The sequence below is a fragment of the Stigmatopora nigra genome, chromosome 7 (genome assembly GCF_051989575.1).
Source record: "Stigmatopora nigra isolate UIUO_SnigA chromosome 7, RoL_Snig_1.1, whole genome shotgun sequence".
Lineage (NCBI taxonomy): Eukaryota > Metazoa > Chordata > Actinopteri > Syngnathiformes > Syngnathidae > Stigmatopora > Stigmatopora nigra.
The window spans coordinates 1,356,876-1,379,719 of NC_135514.1; the positions used below are offsets into that span (position 1 = coordinate 1,356,876).

At 38.8% G+C, this 22,844-nt stretch overlaps 1 protein-coding gene across 1 annotated transcript; it reads left to right on the plus strand.

Annotated features, from left to right (window-relative positions):
* Positions 1-1,350: 1,350 nt before the first annotated feature.
* Positions 1,351-22,747, plus strand: epb41l4b (erythrocyte membrane protein band 4.1 like 4B). Its single transcript, XM_077720696.1, has 23 exons — positions 1,351-2,155; positions 7,239-7,343; positions 7,414-7,456; positions 9,082-9,160; positions 9,724-9,768; positions 10,630-10,682; positions 11,597-11,717; positions 12,022-12,109; positions 12,190-12,278; positions 12,714-12,783; positions 12,897-13,066; positions 14,637-14,746; positions 15,597-15,633; positions 16,341-16,362; positions 16,483-16,589; positions 17,738-17,877; positions 18,715-18,836; positions 18,951-19,070; positions 19,152-19,207; positions 19,804-19,956; positions 20,143-20,263; positions 20,347-20,480; positions 21,748-22,747. The coding sequence occupies exons 1-23, from the start codon at positions 1,901-1,903 to the stop codon at positions 21,809-21,811; spliced, it is 2,304 nt and encodes a 767-aa protein (XP_077576822.1). The 5' UTR covers positions 1,351-1,900; the 3' UTR covers positions 21,812-22,747.
* The last annotated feature ends 97 nt before the right edge of the window (positions 22,748-22,844 follow it).

Consider the following 22,844-nt stretch of genomic DNA (forward strand, 5'->3'; position numbering starts at 1 on the left):
ATTATTTAACATTATGGAAGGGCTTGCATATTTTAACTATGATTCAACTATTTCTCATAGAGAAAATCCAGTTATGATGTGTGCACTCATTGTGCTCACATCATGAGGATCCACTGTACTATATTACAAAAATCATAGGTTTAAAACGGATTAAATGCATAGTATATACTCAAGAAAACTAAATTCAAGCGTTATAAATCCCACGACACCAAGAATCAATAGTATGACTTATTTTTTTGTTTTTATCGTGTGCCAAATTGGCAGAGAGCTCAATGGATATTGCAGTTGAATCTGCCCTTCCCGTACTACTACTACTACTACTACTACTACTTAAATGTGCCACATCATACAATCTGGTTGTCCATTGCTGTATAAATCATTTTAAAAGAGAAAACAACAACAACAAAAATCCCTATGGAGACTTCATTTATCCAATCCTGAATCCTAAATTGTCCTTCAGACGACTGACTCGGAAGTTGGCTTCTAATCAGAGCAACTATCGGCATCCCAGATCAAGCGGCAACAGACTGGTATGATAACATTTTGCATCCAAGAAGAAATCATAATATTTACTCTGTTGTTTTCATGTGGCACACTTCACCATGGGTAATTGCAAAATTCATATTCTGAACGACACGACAGTTGCACTGTACCTGATATTAGTGAGTTGTACACACAAAACAAACATTTGTGTGTACATCAAACAAGGCTTGAGATATTCGCACAGTAATCTCGTTTAAAAGAAACATGACAAAATGAAACAGACCTTTAACTCTGATGAATTTGTCGGGATAAAAACAGGTGCATGACAAAAATAAGATTATTATGGAAGATAATTAGTTTTAGATGAGATTCATGTTTGGTAGTACATTGGTGCAATGTTATGCAAAATATTTTAAGATGGGATACAAGAACAGCAATACATTTGATTGCCTAATGAGTGTATATTTCTGTCAATATGCAGTAGCTCAATGGACAAATCCACAAATACTGTTATATTCACAGTGTGTGTATGTCTGTGTTTGTATATATATATATGTATACACACACATACATATATCTATATGTACACATTTATATATTCATATACACACATACATACACACACATAGTATATCTATATGTACACACATATTCATATGTACATATACATATACCACACGTATATATATTATATATGGGCAGCACTGATACTCCAATTGGAAGTCAAGTTTGAGACCCCTGTCCCATACGAATGCAATTGACATGCAAAATTTGGGCATCAAAGTGTTACATAATGCTTAATTTACAATTTCCTTTGGGGGCAAAGGTGGGCAGGTGTCCACTAGGTAGCGCCAATCGGTACACGAGTACACGAAGTTTGAAGTTTCTACGCATGCGCACCAGAGGCTGTTTGTCCAGTTGGGCTGGTTTGACTTTTGCCAGCGAGCACTCCAACCCGAGTTTGGGTTTCCCGTGAGGAGCATTGGAGGCACGTCAACCCGCGGGCGGTGCTCCCATACCGGTCCACATGCGCGAGACTTCCCCCCTCCTCCTCCTCGAAGCGTTTCACTAAGCTTTCCGCGGCAGAGAGAGTCACGGCGGAATCTCTCTTCCTCGGTTATCGGACGGTGGGGATAAATCAAGGAAGCCAGGCGGCAGGTGCACTGGCACCCGGGAGAGGACGGACTAAGGCGGCAGGAAAGAGGAGGAGGAGCGCGGCGGCCCCAACGGAGGAGAAATCAACTGGTTGGCTTCTCCCATTAGCATGCGTGTCGAGTCCCGGCGTCCTTTCTGAGGCGGCGAGTCTTCTTCGTCGCCGACCGACCCAGGGACTACTCGGTCCGGGTAGAGGACGCGGAGTCGGCGGGACGATCGGTGCACCACAGTGGCGGGGTTCCCCCCTTCGGTCGAGGGAAGAATGATGGGCTTTTTGCGCCGGACTTTCAGCCGCCGTTCGCGAAGCCGCTTCCAGGCGAGAGAGAGGGACGAGCGGGACGGTACGGCAGGTGGAGGGAACCCCTTGCTCTTGGCCCACCAGCAGCAGGTCGTCCACACGCCTGCGGTGGTCACCGGCGGAGCGGCAGTCCACATTCCGGCTGCTGGGAACGCGAGGACCGCCATCACCTGCCGAGTGCTGCTGCTGGACGGCTCGGATGTCACCGTGGATTTATCGGTGAGTGGCTCCGGTGGACTCTGGGGCTCCACTAATGAGATTTTTTTTTAAATTTCTATTTGTTTTTTGTTCTACCTTGCATTTCTCCTCTTGGTGTTAACTTTAAAATCACTTTATCATCTAGCTTTATTCATCCTTTGATTTAGAAACGGATTGATATCTGACTGAAGTGGTACTGTTTCCCTTTTCTGCTCCCCAAAATCATCATCATCATCATCATTATTATTTTTTTACTTCAAATATTAAGAACAGAGATACCCTTTCACATTTTATCGGAGGGGTGGCGAACAAGTTGGTCACAAAGAGCAAACATTCGAAACTGTGAGTCTGAGACATACCTTACGTCAGAAGCAGCAGACAAAAATCCAATCTGCCAAAGTATATTTTAAATATAATATAGTGTTCGTTTTAAATGGGCCCTGATGCATTTCAGTGTGATTAAAAAGGGAATAAAAATAAGAGAAACATTTACACGAGCCACAGTATATACAAAATATGACCAGAAGCAATTTTGGCTGGGAACCGCATGCGGCTCGAGAGCTGCATGTGCACCACCCCTGTGTTATTGCATGAGCACCCAAGCCTGCCAATATCCAGTCCATATGCCATACCTTGAAAATGTCTTAGGTAGGGAGAAAAAGCACTTCAAAAAGTATTTCTTGTATATTTTTTGAACAAAGCTATCACAACCTTGTTGCTACAGAAAAGGGTTCTTAACACAGCAGTGATTTCAACAATGGGTACAACAACATCACCCTCTTTTTTGCAAATCAGTTGTGCCGCACTAAATAATGTTGCAAATGATTTATGTTATTATGTTTTTTTTTACGTAATGTGGGAGGGGATGGTTGTTCGTGTTCAGGTGCCCTGCAATTAGCTGGGAACGAATTCAAGGTAAAACCCATCTCTCACCAACCAAGAGAGGAGAAAATGGATGAATGTGAGTACAAGTCGTGAACTCTGTTGGACTACCCAGAATTCCCCTTGTACAACAATTCCAAAATAAATGCCCACAATTCCCATATGGTCAACAGGTCAAAATGTAAAACCAGAACTGGGATGAAAACAGAACCTTTCTTTTTCATTGCTCTTCCATTGGTCCACTGTCATTATTTTTGTTTTTCATCAAAAATGTTCTTTCACTGTGGCTTATAACTTAGAATACTTGGAATCACTCTAATAGTGGTTAACTGAATTTTTGACTATTAATGTCAAAGTTCTAAAAACCTGACTTGAACTGCATGAAAGCAGGCAAAAACGAAAGTAAGGTCAAATGTGTTTTTGTTGCCACTGTTGTGTTAACAGATAAATCAAAAATGTTCTTTCACTGTGGCTTATAACTTAGAATACTTGGAATCACTCTAATAGTGGTTAACTGAATTTTTGACTATTAATGTCAAAGTTCTAAAAACCTGACTTGAACTGCATGAAAGCAGGCAAAAACGAAAGTAAGGTCAAATGTGTTTTTGTTGCCACTGTTGTGTTAACAGATAAATCTCTGACACAGGCAGTCGCCAAACACGTTTCCACGGACAAAAACAAACACTTGCTTCATTGTTGACCCACTCATGCATATTGTGCTCATCTATAAAACATGTTACCTGAAATTAGAAAAATGTGTCTACAACGTCAATGGTTCAGTCGTCCAGTAGTGCATGTATATGTATGTATGTATGTGTATATTTTGTACATATGTGTATGAATATACATATATATACAGAGTTGCTTCCGCCTGCGAGTTTCAGCATGGATTTTCACTTTCACGTTTAGGAACAGATGGATTTAAATGATATTATCAATGCAAGAACATAAACAAAGGATGAAGATTACTTCAGAAATATGGGTGTAAAGGGGAAAACAAACATATTTGGAAGACATTGATAATAAAGGCTCCAAGTGGGTATTGCCTCATATCTGGTGATATGATTTGTATCATGATTCATAGGTCATGATTTGATTCCGATTAGTCGCGATACTACATAAAAATAAAAAAAAACTCATCAACAATGGTCAGAAAGATACATTTTTCACAATTTATTTCTAAACCTCATTGAGCACTAAATTAAACATGTTTTTATGTTATGTTACAATAATTCATGGCCTTCATTGTAGCATTTTCTCACTTTTAGGGGATTCTAATTATGTTAAAAACTAAACATTTTATGCGTTTAATGAAAGCCTTCCAGAAGACGTTTTGTCTACACTCACAAATAGTCGCAAGAAAGAGGGGAGGCAAAGTTCCTGGAGACTCACAAATTCAGGTCGAAAGAAGAGAATCGAGTGGCTAAAGGCCAACATCGACCAGGATTGGGCAGGATGAATCAGCATAGGTGGTCCGCCTCAAAGTGCCCCGCATTGGCAAATAGAGAACAAGTTGGACCTGCTTACGGACATGTTCTAAGACAAATGCAGCAGGGGATTTGCCCAGTGACCCCCAGAAAATGAAGAAACTAATAAAACATCAACATAAAGAAGGTTCCTTGTTTTAAAATAGGTATTTACTTTTCAATTCATCCGTACATCCAGAAACTAGTGACAAATAACGGTGGAAAACAGGGCCTCTTGAATTGGGCACTTCTTAAAGCCCATAAAAAAGTCAGCCAAGCCAAAGAACAAAGATCGAATGTGACCGTCTAGGTTTTCTCCAACTTCTCTGCTTTCAGAACCAATTGAAAACACAAATTGTTCTTTGGTGTCGAATGTCGATGCGAGTTTGACCGCTTGTTTGTCCCTCTGTCCCGGATCCACTTCAGGTTTTACCTCACCTGTAGCCCATTTTGAGGTCTATCTTTTCTCTGAAAAATCCATTGGGACTGATTGTTTCCAAAATGTTATTGGACATCCCTGGTTTACAGGGAGACTTACAAGATCCTCAGGAATCTTGAATACTGAAATGGTGACCTCCTGCAAAATGGGTGGATATAGGAAGAGGAGAGACTAAGACAGTGTGCTGTGATCCCCGACTGGAAAAACCTCTCTGCTCATCGAGATAAAGACGCAATGGGAATTGGAGTTGGAGGCTGCTTATGACAGGAAGCGAGCAAAGTCCGCTGGCCAGGTGGTAGAGTGCAGGGAGAGTAGATTGACTGTGAAACTGTACCTCGTGGAATTGGGAAAAGGAGGTTTTACTACTTCTCCCAAGACTTGATTCAGTAATTCGAAAACAGGAAAATAGTATCATAGGAAGTAGGGAAGGCTAGCTTAAACTTGCTTGGATGGTTGGATTTTGGTACTACTTTTGCTGGCACAGAAATTGCCATATGGTGGATTTCTTAACAAGGTTGTGCCAGATTGTAACCAAATACTAGTGCAACCTATCATGGTGCTGGCATATAATGAACACAACAACAGAAGAACTGCAGTTCGCAGAGCTGCCACCTACAATGTAATGTCCGGATAAACTCCGGAAATGGGTACTCCTGCAATGGTGTCGACGGAGTTTGGCCACTCTGAGTTCGTAGTAGTGTTGACTGACCGTGTGGCCTTGCCATCTTCCCTATTTTGACTAGAGGGAAATTCTCCCAAATAAGCAGACTGTAATCAACTTCCTTACTCTCATCTTCATCACCGGCACACTTCAGAATTTCCCTATTTTTGTGCCATCATAATCTTTTTCCACCTGCACTCTTGTTCTTCGCTACTCTCTCTCTCTCTCTTCCTCCGGCCAACCATCTCCATCCTTCCTCTATTCCCAGACTCCCTGATCTGATTTGGTGTCAAACGCACACAAGTGCGTGAGTTGGAGATGAGCAAGCGTGTGGGTATGCGTGCGTAAGTGCCTTTTGGTAAGATGTTTTCATTTTGAAGGTTGCGTCTGCGTCACCTCACGCCGCTTGGGCTGTTTGCGTGCCTGCCTGCCCGCCTGCATCTCTCCAGCTGGGATTCACACATTTCCAAACAAATAGTCGAAAATGGCACAAGGCTCATCAGAATGATGTCCTAGTCACAGATGTGTTCAACAAGTTTGCTCATGTCTTTGTCATTCCCCTCGAGGCTGCGACACAGGTGAACCCAGGCCCGAAAAGCCTATTAGATATTCACCTTGTGGGAGTATTATGTATACACCAGACACATTTTCTACCACATTTGCTGCTTTGTTTACGCAAGTAGGATCTAGGTTATTACTATAGTCAGCCTGTTTATTATTTTTTTACTTTATTATATTAATATATTACCTCCTGACCCCATTGGTTTTAATGCCACTGCTTTCCTCACACTCTCTCCAGGAAGTTTGAATTGCTTATCAGGATCCAAAGTACAAGGCTCTCATCTTCTTTTTTTCGTTTTACACACCCTCTCTGTGGAAGTGGGCGAGGTTTAGTACCCACTGTTCGCTACTTAGTGGTGAGGTCCATGTGCAGATTGGAAGTGTGTATATGTGGTTTATGTTGTTTTCTAGTATAAAGGGACCTAAAGCAGCTGTTATCTACAATCAGAAGTAGAATAGGACTAAGCAGTTAATCAAAATGTAATCATTTCTTGTAAATATAAAATATTATATTAAAGAAAATATCAATGTGATGCACAGTACTTTGTGTATGAATTTTCGTAGGTTTAAAATGACATGAATTTAGCTTATTCACTGGGAGAAAAGTCAACATGTCAATCAGAACAATGTGCATGTAGCTAAAACACAATTGAAAACATGGTTGAAGTAGAAGGGCTTTCTTCAGGCCACAAGAAATGCAGGTGGGCTTCTGTTATTTTTAAAAATGTTCAAGCTAGTTTACAGATGAGGTTGGGTAGTTTAATAAATAAAAACATTTCATCCCTACATTGGTGTGCATGTGAGTGTGAATACTTGTTTGCACCTCTACAATTGTTTGATAAACATTCCAGGGGCTTGTCCCTAAAGACTTCTGAGATAAATTCCAGCTCATCTACAATGCCTATAAATGTAAATGGTGCATAAAAGCCAAAACCTACTGTTTACATGCCATTTTGCTCTTTAAACATTGGATGTTGGGTCACATTTCCCATCCGAAACATTTAAGAGATCGTTTTCCAGGCAAAAATCAGGTTACTCAACCAATCACAAGGCTACTCTCAGGAGACAATTGACTTTTTTGTTCTTCTGTTATAGAGCAAAGGCAAAGGCCAAGACCTTTTTGACCAAATCATGTATCACATAGATCTGGTGGAGGCGGATTACTTTGGGCTGCAGTACATGGACCCAGACCAGGTCTCGGTGAGTGCTTGACACGCACGTCAACAAGCTGCTTTTCCATTCCGCTCATTCTCACGTTGTGCTCTTTCAGCACTGGCTGGACATGTCCAAACAAATCAAGAAACAAATCAGAGGTGAGTTCATGTCTAATTTGTGTTGAAGCATCCTGAAGTGCACGTGCACTCGGAGGGAGCAGGTGCCGCGTTATCGTATGTTGACAGGGTTATTAGCATGAGTAGCCGAACCTTTGTTTACTCTCTTGTGAGGACGCAGAGTAGATGAGGGGATACATTTGCCGGGTAATGTGGTTTGATCACAACCTGGTGTCGGCATGTACATTCTATAAAAGAGCGAGTGTAATAGACACATAGTGTGGGCAGGAGTGCTTATTTACTCGAATGCAGATGGCATCGAGAGGAAGTAAATTAAAGATCTCTAGTCTGTGTGTGTATGTCTATATAATGTGTGTGTATACATACATACATATATATAAATATATATATATATATATATATAGATATATATATATATATATATATATATATATATATATATATATATATATATATATATATATATATATATATATATATATATATATATATATATATACATACATACATACATACATACATACATACATACATACATACATACATACATATAAAAAATAATATATGCTTTTTTAGGTGGTCAGAAAATTCCTGCTTGAGGAGGCTTCATTTCTTATTAAATTGTCATATAAATAAGCTTTTCAAGGATTAGCTATTTTCACAGCCCTCATACATAATTTCCCCCCTTTACAAAAGTTACCATGCGGAGCAAAGTTTAGGTTCTGAATTGGTTAGGAAATTCTCCCAAAATAAATTGGAGCCATTTATTCCTCAATGTTTCTGAGGTTGGCAGCCTATGCAAAGTGTAATACATTTGCATTCGGCTCGGGTGTGCAGGCACTCAGCCAATGACAAAATGAGCAGGTTGGGAATATGATTCCGCTCATTTACTGTATATCATGACAACAACCAGTTCCTATAGAGTGTTTATAATTTTAAAAAGCAGAGTGATCGTGACACGATAATCAATTTTTCAAAAAAACACATGCAATAAAAGAAACTGTATTATTCCTAGCAGGAAAAATGAAACAATTGGACCAATGAGGTATATAAATATAGTAATTAACCACTAATGAAATGTTACTAAAAGCAAAATTAATTTCATTAAAAGTGAATAAAAAAAGAAATATACTCACTGCCCCAAGTACCACTCTTAACTACCATTTTATTGAAATGTGTTTAACTCAATGCATGTCATTGCCTGTGATGGACGTCCAATCTATTTAAACTGGGAGGACTGGCTGTGAATAGTCCCATTTCAGTGCTATTGATGGTGCAGCCATTGAGTTAAATGAGTACCCTGCAAGGATAAAAAATAACATACCACTAATAATAAATACACCTACAGTCTTTCATAATATGGTTATTTATTCCAAGTCCTGCTTTTCCCATTCACATTGGACAACAACAAAAATATTATATTCACTCAGTAACAGCAGCATCACGACACACAAAGTGCAAAACAAAAAGATTCAAACCAGCAAGTTCATTTTATTGTTTTTAAAAGTACTAATCACTAGTTATTTTGCTTTCAGCACAAAATCAGCGGAATTTTTATTGTTTTTTTCTTTTGTTGTTGATTTTCAAAGGGCTAATATTATCAATTTGAATTTTCCAACAGACTAATTTGTGCTCCCTCCTTTTAGATGGTCCGCCATTCCGACTGTTCTTCCGAGTAAAATTTTACTCCTCAGAGCCAAATAACCTGCGCGAAGAATTCACAAGGTATGAAGAAAATCACTTTTGGCCTAAGTCTGATGATGATGAGGTGGTCCAGAGGGGACGCGGGGCTAATTACTTTGTTGCTGTGGGTAGATTGAGGAAAAAAATAAAAATCAAGCCGACTTTCTAGAGCAGTGTTTCCTAACCAATGGTCAGGTGTGCTGGGGGATTTTTTTATATCATGACAATATTAGAATTAAAATATGACAATGAATCCATATTGTAATATTACAATATTCAAAACATAATCTTACAAGATTCATCTCGTAACATTTCAAGATTGAAGTCATTTTGCTGCTTATTTTCAATGTAACGTGAACCGGAAGTTATTTGGTTTCACAGGGATCAAATTTTGGCAGCGTAAATTCTGTCACCACAAAACTGATTTTTGCGTAATATTAGGAGATTGAAATGTGTGCTGCAGCTCAAAAACAGTTGGGAAACACGGTTGTAGAACAATGTGTGTAGTTTAATGGTATGGGAAGGCTAGTAATAGGTATGGGAAGACTAGTAATACTGTTGCAAACTTGAATTCACACTAGATTTTTGTATTTCTCTTGCCATAGGTATCTGTTTGTGCTGCAGCTTCGACAGGACATTTTGTCTGGAAAGTAAGTCGTTCAGTTGTGTATATTATGTGAATCTTAATGTGCACCCTGACTCGGTGGCCAGCCGATCGCAGGGCACAAGGAGACAAAGGACATCCATGCACACTCACACCCTTACCTAGGCAATTTAGAGTGTCCAATTAACCTACCATGCATGTTTATGAAATGGAAAGGAAACCGGAGTACCCAGAGGAAACCCACGCAGGCCCGGGAAGAACATGCAAATTCCACACAGGTGGACGGGACCTGGATTTCGAACCCAGGACCCACTAACCACTCACACCACCGCCTCTAAAACTGCTGTCAAACCTAAAACAACCGCTTTTTGTTTAGTAATAGTAGTGGCTACACGGCTAGATTATTGAACATAAGAACATTCAAATGTTCTTCCTCTGGTGTTGTCCCTCAGTGCTTATTTTGCAGTGCACCGCCCCGAGCAGTGACAGTTTGTTAATTATTTCTAATTTAGTAGCACTAATTTATAAGGCTTCGGAGCCCGTGGTATTCATTCTAGACAGAATGGCTGTGGGACCTGTGGTCAGTCATTTCCTTTATGGAAACATACCCCCCCCCACCCCCACCCCACACACACACACAGTGTCTTGCCCATCTCGATGTTCCAACTCAATCTAGGCCACAGATCCCCCGAGTGCAGCTCTATTATAACACTCAAGATCAGGATCTGAAGAGAGGTGATTATTTTGGGAAAAGGGTTGCTCCTCTTTACACAAACACGCACGCACACACAGGCGCGTGCACCCCCGGAGATCGTATTTAACTTGTCGAGCTTGTGCGGCGTAGTATTGGTGGTATCAGTTTATCACACTGGTCTTACCCCATTTTTTTTTTTTAATCTCTCCTCAGATTGAAATGTCCATATGATGTCTCAGTAGAGCTGGCTGCCTACTGTTTGCAAAGTGAGTAGACTTTAACTCCAGGATGGTTTTATTTCATTTAACCAGTATTTGGAAACGGGTGTGATTCCTCGTATTTGATAACAGGTAAAAAATATGAAGGAAAAAGAATATGGTGTTGCATTAATCGTGTTTTACAATACATCATTCTAAAATTATTTTTTTATGGGAGATCCCCATGTCAAGTTTAACATTAAATACTAGAAATACATACAATTATTCTGTTGGTCACAAGATTGGATACCTTTGAACACTTTTTTTACAATTACAAAAATTTGATCAGTTGCAATCTTTATTATTTTCCCCCAATATAAACAACTCAGTTTTAGCATGTGTATCAACCAATATTAATTTTGGACAAAATTGAGTGTGTACTGTAGAAATTACGTTGTTTACTGTTATATATCTTTGATCTTAACATTTTAACTATTAATGTGCGCTGGAGCAAAAAACAATGTCCCAAGAATACTTGGACTATTAGCAATTTTAAATTTTTACTTTATTGCGATAATATTATCATAAATGTGAATAAATTGGTAAATATGAAATATGAATAAATGTCAAATTTCCCAAATACGGGAAGAATAAAGTTGTCCAATCTAATAAATGTAAAAAAATAAAATAAAATCAATATTGGAAGGAAAATGATTATCAATTGATTTGATTAGTTTGTAGCAAAGACAGAATATTTTTTACAGCTCATGTATCAGCTTTCTTTGATTGTGCAAGTATACTTTATTATTAAAAAGTTTTAATGTTATATAATGGTGCTTATCTTCTATGTGATGTTTTTACATTGCTTTTCCATTCCGCTTACCCTCACAAGTGTTGCAGGGGTGCTGCAGCCTAACCTGGTAAACTATGGGCAATAGTTTCATGTGCCTCTAAATTTTCATTTGTTGTCTTTATACGTCCAGGCGAGTTGGGAGACTGCGATCCTTTGGAACACTCTCCCGTACTGGTGTCGGAATTCCGCTTCACTCCCAAACAAAGCGAGGCCATGGAGGCGGACATCTTCGGCAGGTGGTTGGACCTCAGGTGAGATGTAAGCCGTTATAGTGTCAGCGGCGGCGTCGACTTGTCACTGTCTCCTCCTCCTCCTCAGCCAGCCTCTCGCTGTTCTGTGTGAAGGATTAAGGGGATTAATCCTAGGAGGGTCTTGATTGATTCCGGGCAGTATTTAAACCAGCGGCGGTCAGATCGTTCCCATCTCGGATTAGATTACATATGCTGTGCTTTCTCTCAACCCGCCGGGCCAGACAAGGACAAACCAAGTGGAGGACACCGATTATCTGCTTGTTATCTTTTATTTTTTTATGTTATGACGATTTCTCATTTTCAGAGGGAAGAGCCCGTCTCAAGCCGAGATATCCTTTCTCAACAAATGCAAGTGGTTGGAGCTTTATGGCGTCGATATGCATTTTGTTAAGGTGTGCTTTGGTTGTATATTCATTTATTTCATCAGAATGTGTATTGTGGTGTGTGTGAACATGCATGTGTTTTTTTCCAGGGAAGAGATGGTGGTGACTACGCACTGGGCCTGACTCCTACTGGCATCCTGGTGTTTGAGGGTTCCAACAAAATTGGCCTATTCTTTTGGTAAGCAATCTAGCGGGAACAGTGGTTTTGATTCATGAAAAAAAGTCTAACAATTTTGGAGGGTGTCCCCTGCTGTTTTTCTTACAACGATTTGAATACAAATACCTTTGAAGAAGTCATTAATACTGTAGAGTTGTGTATTAGCATAGTTAAGTTTGATAGTATACTAAGGTGTTTAGCTTTGTACTTTAACTTTGGAGACGGAAAACTGTTTTTTAGGGAATGACCAACATTAGTAGTCCTGTTGAGGTCCATTTTTTTCCTTATATGGTCGGTCAGTCTTCATTACTTACAAATAGCTCTTGATTTTATGAACGATTTTACATAGATTAAGAATTTTTAATTATTGGTCTTAACACAGTTCTACGTTTCTTTGTCTAATAGTGGAACGCTGGCATAACTAAATTGTGACATTTTTCTGATTGTTCTGTGAAGGCCCAAAATCACTCGTCTTGACTTCAAAAAGAGTCGCCTCACCCTGGTGGTGGTGGAGGATGATGATCAGGTTTGTGTCTATAAGTAAATACGCACACAGACACACAAGGACATCACGTGACATAATTAGGTCACTTCTGGCTGGGCCACAAATATTTTTTTTTCCTTTTTTCTACCTTATAGGGCCGTGAGCAAGAACACACGTTTGTGTTCCAGCTAGCCAGCGCCAAGAGCTGCAAGGACGTGTGGAAGTGCGCCGTGGAGAGCCACGCCTTTTTTCGGCTACGCCAGCCAACCACGGGCAAGCCAGGGCGCAGTGACTTTACGCGACTTGGCTCCCGTTTCAGATTCAGGTAGCCATTTTCACTCACCTAGTAACAAAAAAACTGCAAACCTTTGCCCTTAAGAATATAACATGACGTTTAACATCCATTTACCTCATTGGCTGCTACAGACGACCTGCTGCTACCATGCCAAACAAGGGTTAAAAATAAAAATAAAAAATATATTTAGCTTACTCTTTCAGTATCCCTAATTCATGAATAGTCACTACCTCTCAAACATGGGCTAGATGTCTGTCGCCATCTATTGTTTCTAATGAGATTGAAATGTTCCATCACTGAATACATTTTAATTTAGCATGCTTTCCTTGTTGTAGTTGTACTCCAGTTGCAGAAAAACGAGGTAAAAATGGAGTGAGGGGCCTTTATACCACTATATATATATATTTGTAGCTTAAATTCGTTATGGTCAACACAGCCATCCCAGTCCAAATAAATTGGACACCTGATGCTGTCCGTGGCAGCCAGCCAGTTAAAAACAGAATTAAAATCTCTTGATATTAGTCGATAAAATTTTTGAATGGTCAGTTCTGCCAATCAAAATGGATTAGATGTTTATTGCCATCTATGGAAGACATTCATTCATTCGTTTTCCGAACCGCTCATCCTCACAAGGGTCTTGGGGTCCTGGAGCCTACCCTTAGTCAGTGTCACCCAATCTAAAATTAAGTTATCTCACTCAAGATACTATAAAGCCAAATTTGTGAATGGTCCCTGCAAGCCGTTCCAGGTATGGATTAGACCTATATCGGGATCTAATTTATGAGTGTGGCTTTTTCCATCTATGAATTAATTTTGCATAGCACTTGGTGCACTTGTTCCCACTTTGTAGTTGAATTCCTGCTTCAGAAAAAGTTCTTAAATATTGCAATTAGATGTTAGAGAAATCCTATCTTAAATACAAGCCAAAAAGTGAATCATTAAAATAAAAAGACAAATTCAAAATATTTTTAATAAAACACATTAAAAATATTTGAACCTGACACCAACAAAAACCCAACTGATGCCTGCTTTGTGTATCTATGGTTACTTTGTATCTATGGTTACCAGGAGGTGTTCCTATGGCGACTGAGATATGCCCTTCATATTGTTTTCCTCAGAGCAAATACTTACACTTGATGGGCACTTTGTAGGGAAAAAAAGCAACAGGTGCATTTTTGTGGAAATATAGTTTCTAACAAGGCAGAAGGATTTTGTTAGTCATAAAGAGCTTTTTAACATAATTGGCTTTCTACTCTTTTCAGTGCCATTAATGATGGTAGACGTCCAATTGTGTGTCTCTTTTCATCCTTCTGATTTAAATTTAAAAGACTTGGTCATGAGTAGGCGTCCAATCCATTTGTACTGGGAAGGCTCCATCCTTGGTTCAAAAGTATTGAATGTCTATTGGTATGAACGGCAGCCAAGATGTTAAATAGGAATGTTTTTATGGATATATATCAAACTCCATAATGACATACATTGTTTATGGCTTATGCATACATACAAGTGTTAATTAACTTTCCTGTGTCTCATACTTGAGCTGCAGTGGCAGCAATTACAAGAAATAAGCCATTATTCCCGGTTGCCCTGTCAATCTTAGTGGTAAGACGGAGTATCAGGCTACCCACGGAAGCCGGCTGAGGAGAGCGAGCACATTTGAGAGACGGCCGAGCAAACGATACCCCTCACGTACGCAGTCACTGGGCAAAGGTGAGTCTTATCTGCATGGCGTCGTCGTACATGTATACTACAACGTGGTGTAATCTACAAGAACCTGTTTCGGCTGACAGGAGTCATTAACATTTGCCTCTTATACACTCATTAACCACAATGTATGCTCTCCATAAGACAGCAAGAGATTTTAATTATGCTAGGTTTTGATTGACACACATTGAGAATGGTTGTAATTAGTGTAATGGAAAAAATCCATTGGGCTGATGTTTGACGTCTGCGTTTTATTCCGATTACACTGGTTTGACTTTTTTAAAATTTCCCACACTTTTAAGTGAACTTAAACTATTATTTAAGTGTTTTTTTTATCTGAATTTCACGCTCCTATGTTACTCTGCATTACACATTCTGCATTACACATATTTGCGGTTTCTTTAAAAGCATACTTCAATTTAGGAGTTGAATTTATTATGTGGCTAAAGTCGTAACTTCATTTACTCATATATGTCATTGTTTTCCCTTTTTGAAGGAGTTTTTATGCTATGAATCTGTTGCAGACACCCTAAAATGACCCTGACAACAATAGGGAATTTGGCTAGCCACTTTTGTTTGTCTCTAGATAGACATTACTAATAAGTAATAAACAATTAACCAAGCAAGCAAGTATTTTTATATGAAGTCACTTCCTACTCAGTGAGTATCCCAATTGACTCTACCACTTAATGGCGTCTTACTTTAATCCATGTCCTTTGTGGCCTTTATATCCTCCCCTCTGGCCACGAAAAACATTGTTGTCCATGAGAAAACTCATGAACTCGGTAATGTGGTATTATTATTTATTGTTTACTAAAATTGTGCACGTGTTTTTGTTTTTTTGTCACGATTACAGTTTCCGCCATTTCCCCGGCCAAGCCCCCACGCATCAGGTATTCACACGGAAACACACCACACATGCTATTATCGGGACATGTACTCAATGTAAGTGGTAACTGCATTAGGGGCATTGTAACAGAGTCACTGACTCATGGCCATGCAATATGTGATTATATTTCATACAGAGCTTTTATTCCTGGAAAGGAATGTCATGTCCTTGTGGGTGTGAATGGAAACAGTTTTCAGAGTGGTATTCATTCGGGAAAATGTATTTGCTGCCCTTAGATAATTATATTGCAATACAATTTCTTTTTTCTTTATATATATATATATATATATATATATATATATATATATATATATATATATATATATATATATATATATATATATATATATATATATATATATATATATATATATATATATATATATATATATATATATATATATATATATATATATATATATATATATATATATATATGCATATATACATATATACATATGGTTGGTCTTAACATTTAGTTGAATGTTGTTTTTTTTTGTTGAATATTGCAATACCAAATTATTGTTGGTACAAAAAAAAAGGAAAAAAAATGAATAGATATTAGTGACTTAACAGATATTTGACTGACTGACGACCTTGCGGGAGAAGTTGCATAAGTGTAACATTGCAGTCCACTGGTATGAATTGTACATCAAATTCAAGTTAATCTCCGATTGCTGATTGTCATCCTTTCTCTGCCTTTCATCACAGCCCTGATCCCAGCCTACATGCAGTGAGTGACCTCAAATGACCTACTTAGACCCATACAAATAGTACACACGCATTCATAGCACACGCAGATCTGGCCTGGTCACGGTCATTTCAATTTCGCCCTCTCTTCAATCCTTTCCAGTACCAGCACAACATCCCGGTGGTGGGTCACGAGGCGTGGCGCCCATCCCACTCCGCCTACACGCCCTCCGTTTACTTGCAGCCTTCCCCTCACACGGCGCCGCACAGGTAGGTTAAGTGGTACCAAGAAGTACCAACACTACTGACTATACAGCACATTTAAAAAGGAGGTTGTTTTTCCCAAGCAGTTTAATATAGCGGCTTCTGAAGTAAATGTTATAAATGTCTTGGAGTGCATTTTTATCATCTCATCAAGTCTTGACTGGTGTGTACTTGTGTACTTGCTTTGTGTGTGTTTGTGCATGGATGTGTATTCAGGCCTCCTGTTGGGGGCCCTTCCTTCTCCCCTTCTACCAGTCCTGTGTCCACTCACCCCGCCATCCCAGTGCGAACCACCAGCTTGCTCCAAGCACCCATCATCAGTGTCATTCACAAGGATAAGGTCATGACTACACTTTGACATCTTTCACCTTGGACTTAGACAGACTGCTTCCATCATTCATTTTCATGTCCACATTGTGCGTCCATGAATCCGTTCTACATTGAAACAAAAGTTAGATTAGTAGTTTGGTTTCCTTGTCAAAGTTGCAATTATAGCTCATCAAATATTTGTTTTTGTTTTTTTGCAATGCACGTGAAGCTATTGCCTTCAAAGGACTGAAACCGTTTCTGGTTCTTGGCCCCAGTTTTACATTTTTATTTGTTCATGAACACAGTCAAATAACCAAAGTGCCTAAATTGTCATTTTTTACCAAAGGTTATAAGGGCCCAAACATGCATGTGATATTTGCTGCTTTAGGGTTGCGACATGTTTTCTGTGATTTTATGCTAATATAGTAGTTCACATTGACATCATGAATGATATTAATAATGATCAACCAGTTGTTTACATAATGTGTAGGGCAATGGGATTTTGCTTTTAAAGCAGTGGGAGCTCTATTCTCTAATCACATTGTGCCTAGAGGGATTAACAAATGGGTTTTGCCTCATGCTTCAAAAATAAAGACATTTTAATAAATTGTCATGCTCAGTACTATGTATATTTATTGAATACATTGTTAGGGTTGGAGTATTTATTTAACTGAACATTTATTGCAGACACTCGTGGTTTACGTAGGTTAGTTTGCTAAGAATTTTCTACACTTTGTGCAATGGTAACAGATTTTGTAATGTTATATTTGCTCAAGAAAAAAATATAGACATTGTCATGATTTCCCATTATTTAGGCAGGATTGATCGCTTTTATGCTTCCTCAGCTTTCCTCTGAGCGGTCCGGCCTCTGACCATCAGCTCAGCGTGGAAGAGAATGAAACGTCCTATTCCGGCAAGGTGCATCGCCGCCACCGCCGCCACACGCACAGCCAGGACACGCTTTGCCACACACACAACAAACTCCGTGAGTATCGCAACGCTGCATTTATTGTGGTCCCTCTGGGAAATGCCAAAGAGCTTCCGTATGCACTATTCATGGCCTATCGGTTTGCGGGTTTTCCTTTACACGTATGATATTCTCCATGTATGTGTTTTTAATTGTATTCGATACATTAGCTTCTCCTTCAGTTGATATTTGACTTTCAATTGACAGTTGTATGCACTGGGGATCAGGCTTGGTACTGTAACAGAATCCATGCATGACAAGGTACAAGAGGAGTTCCTTATGTCATTTCCTCTTTGCCTTGTAACCCTTTCAGGGTCATTACAGTGGTCAGCTATTTAAATCTTGAGACTTGAGAAATCAAACCCTTTACAGGGAAAGTGGCCATTAGAAAAAGGGTTTCTTTAAACAAAAGAAACGATTTCCAAGTGTATTTTGTCAACTGATAAAATGGCATGTCATACACACAACTCTGTTTAAATCTATCCCTAATAGCTCAAGAGATTTTTAGAGAAGGTTAAGAAACTCAAATCCTTGTCCATTAGGATCCTTCAGCCGTTTCTGGTCACCATACAAAAATTAAACTCTTTACGTTGCACGGTTTGGATAAACATAGCGAGAGAATCTTAACATAAACACACACACACACACAAATCATTTATAAATATTTAATCATTATTTTTCAATGCATTAAAGATGCTAGAAGTCCATACTTTTTTGACTGGGAGGGGGGAATTAATTTTGAGTTAAAATAAAGATATACTCATGTAAAAAGTGAATCTGTGTGTCATCCACAATGTATTCGTATTAATCCAAATTGTGCCCATTTAGGCTAAAAGACATTTTTATTTCTGTTAGAGTGCCGTGCTTCACCGTGTCACGGAGAAGAGTTGGACATGTCTCCGTCTTTCCGCAAAGCCGTGGAGTCGGACAGCGAGTGTCCGGCGTGGCCGTCGCTCTGCATCAACATAGACAACAAGGTCAGACACAGTTCTACTCATTGACTTTCCTCCTCTACTGGCAAGATGAGACATTTCCGGGCGGGAGAGCGTCTCTTTCTCTTCCCATTCGTCTTCATTGTCCCACATCCTCAGGGAGAAGAGAAACAGCTCTCGGAAAAGTCTCTGCATCCCTCCGCCGCCTCTTCCCCGGCCCTGCTTCCAGACCACCTCAAGTGCAACATTCTTAAGGCCCAGATGGAGGCAGCTTTCAGGGTTGGGCATGATCTCCAACTGGTTTGCCAATGCTGATGTAACCCCTCCCCCCCATGTCTTTTTTTTTCTTCCAACAAATAGAGAGACAGTTCATTGAGTCCAAGAGGAAAGAACGCTAATATGCCATTCAAGGACAGGCGAGTTCTATTCATGCTTTTCAGCTCTCGCTTCTTTTCCTTTCTTCAGTCACATTTTTTTTTTCATGATGATGAGGGCATAACAACCAATTAGATGACGGGAAAGAATCATGTGGAATTGATTTTTTGAGTCGCACTAACAGCAAAGAGGCTTATGATTCACTTCCACAATTTAGTTTGCTTTCTAAAGAAGACGACTCTAGGTTAGCAATGTCAAGAGTGCCATTTTTTAGAGTGCATCTAATTATTTTTCAACTCATAAATGCATCGGATTTTACGGGCTATAATTTGTACCACCTAAATAATTGTAAAGGAATGAATACACATCTAGATGTCACACTGGATTAATAGTTGCAATTTGGGGGAGAATTTTATTGGATCACAAAGCAATAGTAAATATTATACTTACTTGTTCAAATGTTTTGAGACGCGTTCTCATTCAACCGAATGGTGAAAAGTCTCAAAACCTATGACAGTTTTACTAATAGTGGAAAAGTAAAAGTGTGACATAGTTAGAAAAATCTATTCAAAACTAGAGGAATTTTATTCAAGCTATCATGTCAACATTTCAGTACATCCCATATTATTGTCTTCAGGTATCAGAACTCTTCTCAAGACTCTTCTGCATCCAGTTATTCTGCAGACAAAATGTCCCCGAGACCAGACGGCCGTTTGGTATCTGAGAGGCTTCAGCCTAACTCCAAATCATGCACCAACCGCAGGAAACGTCTCGTCAGACAATTCAGCTTGTAAGTTTATATACACGTCACTCAATTACATTTCTTTACAAAAATACATAACGTCAACAAATTTAAATGAACTTGGATTATGATGTAGACACTCAAAAATAAGTTTAATCTAACCTTACACTAAACTTAATTCTAATTTAGTTTGAAATTTCTATACCTTTCCCATCTTTTTGCTCCTTTTTTAAGTAACCATGAAGATGAAGACAATCTTCCCGAAGCTCTTGCAGCCATCACCTGTGAGAGTACGTCCAAATGTGGCTCCAGTAATTCACTGGACAAGCAGATTCAGCCATCCATTTACCCACAGGTGACTTCTTAACACATGAGCAGTTCAGAAGAGAGAATGTGGTCGAATTGCCTTTGTATTGTATGCGGCCATGTACATTCCAGGTGGATAATGTGCCAACACTGGAAGTTGCTAGTCACTGCTGTGTCTCCCCCTTGCCTTCACCCCACCTCTCTCCTTCGCGCTACTGTAGTCCCCTCCCTCACTTGGTCCCTTACCTTGCAGCCCACCATGACAGGTAAAACACCTTCACCCTGTCATTTATTTTTGGAGCACATTGTCTGTTTGAGCACTTTCAATGTCGTAGGTCAACATTGTCATCAAGAAGTTTATGTAAACTCAAAGTGTTCCTCCTAACTGGGGGTGGCGAACACGTGGCTCTTGAGGCCCATGCGGCTCCTGGCCAATGGGGATTGCGGCTCTTTGCTTTTTAACATATTTTGTATATACTGTGGCTATTTACCTCGTTTCATGTTTCTCTTATTTGCATTCTCTCTTTAAACACACTCAAATTCGTCAGAGCCCATTAAATACTAATAATAAATCATATTTAAAATATAATTCAAAGTTCTTTATTGCACTTTAATGTGATTAGCAAAACACACAAAAAAAACAATTATAATATTTTCCCGCATGCACCGTTAAAATTGCCTTTAAATAGTTGAATTTTACAATTTCTCGCATATAAGCCTCCCCCTGAGTCACAATTTTCACTTCCATATTTATGGTTTTAATAGGGAGTACAGATGTGTTACTTTGAAGGGAAAATCTTAAGAAAAATCATCGCACGTGGAGTTTCTGAGATACTGTATGTATCAAAAGCACATTATTAGGGTCAATATCATAAAGAATGAATTCATCCAGTAATGGTTGTTTTCTGCCTGCAAAACAGAAAATAACCAACAAATAGTAAATGTTAATGTACTGACATATACTGGTGAAAAATAATACAGCATTGCTGTAAGTCTCGTGTGCATAAAAGCTGTACCCTTGATTCACTCATCATTTTGTATGCCTGGTTAGTATCAAGTACATGATCAAAGTGAGACATCACTAGCCGCCATTGCTGTGTGTGCAAAACACTTCATAAAACAGTGTATTAGTAGTAGTAGGCGATGGTCTGTTTGACCTCCAAATCCGACGTACACAGCAAATTTACCCCAAACCAATCAAACTCATCCATGCGGGGTGGTCACAAACTAAATGACAACAAAAGACAGGAAAGAATCATTTTAGAAAGTCCAATTGTAAACCTTGTAACCCACCCATCAGAGGTGGAATATTGAGAAAAAAAAGACTTATTGTCCTAATTAATGTGTAAACTATAAATACTTATGTGCCTCTTATCTTTGAGGTGGAAGGTTCAAATGTATCCAGAGAGGTGGACATGGATTTTGTGAATATGCCTGAAGACAGTAATAGAAATGCAATGGATCAATACGTATGATTTTGAATGATCATATGAAAATATGTTCATTGTTGTGTGTGTATGTGCGTTTTTGTAGTGGAGAGGAAGTGAGGCTGGACAGAGAGAAGATCCTTCGAGCCCTTTTGATGACCGAGCTTTGAGTCCTTTGACATCGTGACGTGGACATACAAAAAAGACTGCAATCCAACTTGGTTGCTTTTTTGGTTTGTTTATTTTTCCACTTTTCAGTCTCAAAAAATAGAAATATTGAGAGCGAATATGATTTCAATCTTAAGTTTTTTTGCGATATACAAATGGCAAATCAGTTGAAAGCTTTTCATTTTAATTTATCCTCCATTTTTTGTACACGTTACAATAAGAGTGGAAAAATATCAATATTGCTCTTTTTTTAAAAATACTTTATCACAAAAACCTGGGTTGTGTAGACTTTATAGTCTACAGTCAACAGAAGAATATTTTTATTGTTGAACTAAATGGATATATCTAGTAAGTCTAGTTTTATCTACTTTATACGGTACTCTTTAGGGACAAAAGTTTTGGGACACCTTCATATTTGTTCCTAATGGATCCCAAAGTTGTTAAATGAGATTCTCTTTTGCAGCAAATTCAACCAGGCATGCCTTTTTCTTATGGAACTTTCTTTATTGACTTCATCAAACTGCTTTCCAGTTTCACTCATCCAACATAGTATGATGGAATTTGGACCAATTGTATAATCGCTTGATCTGACTGAAATGACATTTTGTCCAACTTATGTTGCATGCGCTTTTTAAATAAGTGTCAACATCATCTTTTAAAGTTCACGTCTCCTTCCAAGTGATTTTCTTCCTCTTTAATTGGGAAATTATAAAATACCCATAAAAGTATGGGTTGCTTGGTTTATTGAGAAGGGATGTCTACTCTTAAGTATATAATTATCTTGCAATGTACTACAATCATTTCTTCAGTTTCAAATGTATGTTGTATTTATAAAATGTATTATGTAAAGAAAAGCAAGTATATATAAAAATTTTGCAATCCAGTAAAGTTTAATTCATTTCCTTGAGAAACAATCCCAAAGAGATCTTACTCTAGTGAATAATAAAAGTACGGATGAATTATTATGATTTTTGTTTTCATTAGTATAGGTGGCTGAATTTTCTTACTGTTGGAATGTGATTACACTAATTACCC